This window comes from Bufo gargarizans, chromosome 9 (genome assembly GCF_014858855.1).
Source record: "Bufo gargarizans isolate SCDJY-AF-19 chromosome 9, ASM1485885v1, whole genome shotgun sequence".
Lineage (NCBI taxonomy): Eukaryota > Metazoa > Chordata > Amphibia > Anura > Bufonidae > Bufo > Bufo gargarizans.
Window position 1 is genome coordinate 166,525,173 of NC_058088.1, and position 4,213 is coordinate 166,529,385.

Here is a 4,213-nt window from a genome sequence, read left to right on the forward strand (position 1 = left end):
CCAACTGACTAGAAATTGCAAGACATCCGACACATCCCAGGTAGACGAAAACCGTGGCCGAGGTGGTCGGGCCAAACGTGAACCCTTGAGTAAACGACAGACCAGGGGGTGTTGACCCGCTGGACGGCCGTCGACACCGTTGTGTCTGGAGGAAATTGCTGACCTAAAGACATTGATGGTGCGGTAAGCCTTCCCTGCCTCAAAAAGTGAGGATAAAAAGGCTAAGATGGAATTGACAGGGGCCGTAACGGGATCCAGAGTCCGGTCGACGCACCAGCGAGACCAAGAACCCCAGGCGGCTCGATAAGCCCGTCTCGTCCCGGGCGCCCAAGCGCAGTCCAATAAGAACCTAGCTGTTCCTGAAAGTCCAGCGCCTCCTCCTGGACTCCCGATATCTTGCAAGCTAGGAGGCGTAGCGACCCGTTCTGCAGGAGTGGGTGAACTTCTCCTGCAGGCCCTTGGAGTAGTGACACCTGAGTGGGAAGGAGAAACGGAAAGTCCACTAGAAGTTCCAGGATCTGAGGGAACCAGGACTGGGTCCTCCAAAACGGAACAATCAGAACCAGGTTCGCCAACTGCTGACGAACCTGAAGGAGCACTCGTGGAATGAGCGCGAAGGGAGGGAATGCGTACATCAACGCTCCTCCCCAATGTTGAAGCAGAGCGTCCACTGCCTCCGCCAAGGGATCCGGCCTCCAGCTGAAAAACCTGGGCAGTTGGGTATTCAAACGGGAAGCGAAGAGGTCGACTGCAAAGGGACCCCACAGAGAAGAAATAGCAGAAAAAACCGTCTCGTCTAACTTCCAGTCGCTGGAGTCCGATATGTAGCGAGAACTCCAGTCCGCCAGAGTGTTGTGAAGGCCTGGAAGGTACTCGGCCACCACAGAGATGTTCCTGTCGAGACAGAATTCCCAAAAATCCTTCGCCAAATGGGTCAGAACCACCGACCGTGTGCCACCCATACAATTGACGTACCTGACCGCAGATATATTGTCCATGCGGAGCCTGATGGCTGAGCTGACCACACCATTGGCAAAACTGCGAATGGCAAACGACCCTGCTAGGAGTTCCAGGGCGTTGATGTGAAGATGGGATTCTTCTGGAGACCATGGACCGCCCGTGGACACACCACTGCAATGTGCTCCCCATCCGTGCAGGCTCGCATCGGATTCTATGATCAGATCCGGTTGGGGACCCACGATCGCTCTGCCATTCCACACTGACAGGTTGTGGATCCACCATCTCATCTCGTCCGTCGTCTTGGCATCTAATGAGACCAAATCTGCGTAAGAGGCCCCCGACCGAAGGTGAGCAATTTTGAGGCGCTGCAACGCACGATAATGGAGGGGGGCTGGGAAAATGGCCTGTATTGAGGAGGCCAGAAGTCCGATTATCCTTGCCAAATGCCGCAACGACATCTGAGGTAGGCGTAGAGCATGCTTCAACTCCTTGCGGATAGCCTTGACTTTCGAGAGTGGAAGACTGAGGGATAATTCTTCCGAGTTCACCTGGAAACCCAAGAACTCTATGGATCTGGAGGGGGTCAAACAGGATTTCTCCTGGTTGACAATGAACCCCAAGTCGGAAACGAGCGTCACCGTCAAGTGGAGGTGTCTCAACAAGAGAGCCCGTGATTGGGCCATGATCAAGATATCGTCCAGGTAGACGATCAGACGAACACCTCTGCTGCGAAGCCAAGCCACCACTGGGCGCATGATCTTGGTAAAGCACCAGGGGGCGGAGGACAGGCCGAACGGAAGGCAGGTGAAGCGCCAGGCCTGACCGTTCCACAGGAACCGCAGCAGGTCTCTTGAAGAGGGGGACACTGGGACCGTGAGATAGGCGTCTTGGAGATCTATCTTGGCCAACCAATCGCCTGGAAGGAGCAGATCCCTCAAAAGATGGATGCCCTCCATCTTGAAATGTCGGTATTGTACAAAATTGTTCAGGGCTTTCAAATTGATCACCGGGCGCATCTGGCCCCCTTTCTTTTGCACCAGGAAAATACTGCTGATGACACCCCCACGATTCTCCGGTGCGCGTTCGATCGCGCCTTTCTGCAGAAGATCCGACAATTCCCTCTGAAATTGGGACCGTGCCGCATAGGACAGTGGTACCGTAGGGGGGGCTGGGATGGAGCTCGGATCGGCAATCAGATCTATTGTGAACCCCTGCACAGTAGAAAGGACCCATTGGTCTGAGGTTATGCCTGACCACACATGAGAAAAGAATCGGAGTCTGCCCCCGACTAAATGGTCTAAAAAAGGAGGGGGACGAAGAACATAACTTACCGAATGGTCGACGGGAGCCTGGATTCCCTCGGAAACCTCGTGACCTGAAGGGAGCGCCTCGTGAGGGAAAAAAGGACGGCTGATGTCTCTGATCCTGGAGGGATGCTCTATAATTAAAGGAGCCTCTGCCGGAACCTCTGGCATGAAAGTTGGAACGGCCGGACAGTCGGCCCCTAGCACTGCCGGCCCTGTTGGAAAAACGCCCTTGAAAGACTCGACGCATCGAAGTCTGGGCTTTATCAAGAGCCGTAAAAGCTCCTACATATTTCCCTAGCTCTTTAATAAAAGAGTCGCCAAAGAGCAACCCCTGGGCGTCCTTGCCCGCTTCAGTCAATGCTAAGTTCGAGAGCTTTGGCTCGATCTTAATTAGTATTGCCTTCCGCCTTTCAATGGCGAGCGAGGTATTGGTATTACCCGCTACGCATATGGCTCGCTGGGCCCAACCTCTCAATTCTATAGGGTCTACCTGGCTACCTGCCGCGATAGCGGACTCAGCCAAATCGAAAATCTTTGCTAAAGGACCTGTAATGTCCAGTAGCTTGTCTTGGACAGCCTTCAAGGCCGCGTCTAGCCCTTTACGGGGGTTAAACCCCGTCTTCGCCAGAAACTGGACCATCTTTGGATCCACTGATGGCGTCTCGCACACTTTGTGTGGTATTAAAGGACGAGGGCACTCCGCCCGCAACTTATTACGCGATTCCTTACTAAGCGGATTGCGTATGCGAGCCTCCATATACTGCGCCACATGTGTGGCGGGCATCCATTCCGCGGAGCGAGGATGATGCAGCTCCTCGGGGTTAAACAGCGGTTCCCCAGACGGATCCAATAAGAGATCCTCTGCTGATCCCTGTTGTAGTAACGGGGCTTCCGGGTCTAGATTACGAACCGGATCCACAGCAATATCCGCCAAATCGTCCTCCACCTCATCCGTCAATTCATAGACGTTGTCATGAGTCTCCTCCTCTGACTCCCTATCAGAGTCTGACCTAGGCTCAGGTAGAGACCTGGCAGTCTTCCATGCCCGCGTTTTTTCTGCCTGGCGGGTACAAGCTCGTTTACGCGACTGAAGCGCGTTGTCTTGGGATGGGGATGGCCCATCAATCTGAGGTGTTCTGGAGACAATAGGAGGTGGTCCTGGAGGTGGGACCAAAACCTGGGTAGTAGTAGCAGGGCGCGCCATAAGGGCCTGAGATATAGACTGGGTCAATGCAGATGACATCGAACCCATGGCGGTTATAATGGCATTAGATATGGATCTTTGCAGTGCCACCTCATGGTCGTCCGGGTGGATCACCTCGGACCTCCTATCCTGCGCAGGGGAACCCTGATCTACTTGGGGGGCTTCACTAGGGGCCACAGAGGCAACGGAATTCTTTCTGACAGACATGGTGAAGTAGCAAAAGGCAGGGGTTAGTCACCCCGACCAGAGCAGCAAAAATAGCACTAGAGGAGAAAAAGAGAAAAGGGGATAATGAAGCCAGGAATCATAGCCAGCTAGTGGGTAGACGAAATGGAATAAAACAGAACTTACAAGGCTCAAGAGCAGTGGAAAAAGACCGCCAGGAGATGCGCTGTGCAGAGCGGGATGTCCGGTGTGTGCAGAGCGGGGAAACGCACAGGGACGGCGAAATCTCGCGAGATCTCGCCGTCAGTAGCAGCCGAATGCGAAAAAATGCGAAAATGCGAAAATATGCGAAAATATGCGAAAATATGCGAAAAAACGCGCGCGAAATCTCGAACTCGCGAGACTTCGGGCGAGAAGGAGAGGAAGAAGAAGCAGAAAGCGCGCGCAATGGCGGCGCAGTCTGAGGTAACGAGGGACAAGGATGACAGGGCAGAGAAACGGATCACACGGGGGGAAAGCGGGGAAGCCGCAAAAACTGTTATAAGGACAAACCCCTAGGCAGAACGGCCACAGAAGT

General features: G+C 54.0%; 1 protein-coding gene across 1 annotated transcript; it reads right to left on the reverse strand.

The window, feature by feature from the left end:
* Positions 1-221: 221 nt before the first annotated feature.
* On the reverse strand, positions 222-3,709 carry LOC122919834. Its single transcript, XM_044269025.1, has 4 exons — positions 1,990-3,709; positions 1,200-1,947; positions 976-1,099; positions 222-894 (listed from the first exon to the last, which is right to left on the reverse strand). The coding sequence occupies exons 1-4, from the start codon at positions 3,676-3,678 to the stop codon at positions 222-224; spliced, it is 3,234 nt and encodes a 1,077-aa protein (XP_044124960.1). The 5' UTR covers positions 3,679-3,709.
* Positions 3,710-4,213: the final 504 nt, after the last annotated feature.

Coding starts and splice junctions, on each gene's coding strand:
- LOC122919834 (XM_044269025.1), bottom strand. CDS start 3,678: ATGTCTGTCAGAAAGAATTCCGTTGCCTCTGTGGCCCCTAGTGAAGCC. Junction 1,948..1,989: donor AGTATTTTCCTGGTGCAAAA/GAAAGGGGGCCA, acceptor TTTGAAAGCCCT/GAACAATTTTGTACAATACC. Junction 895..975: donor GACAATATATCTGCGGTCAG/GTACGTCAATTG, acceptor CTGTCTCGACAG/GAACATCTCTGTGGTGGCCG.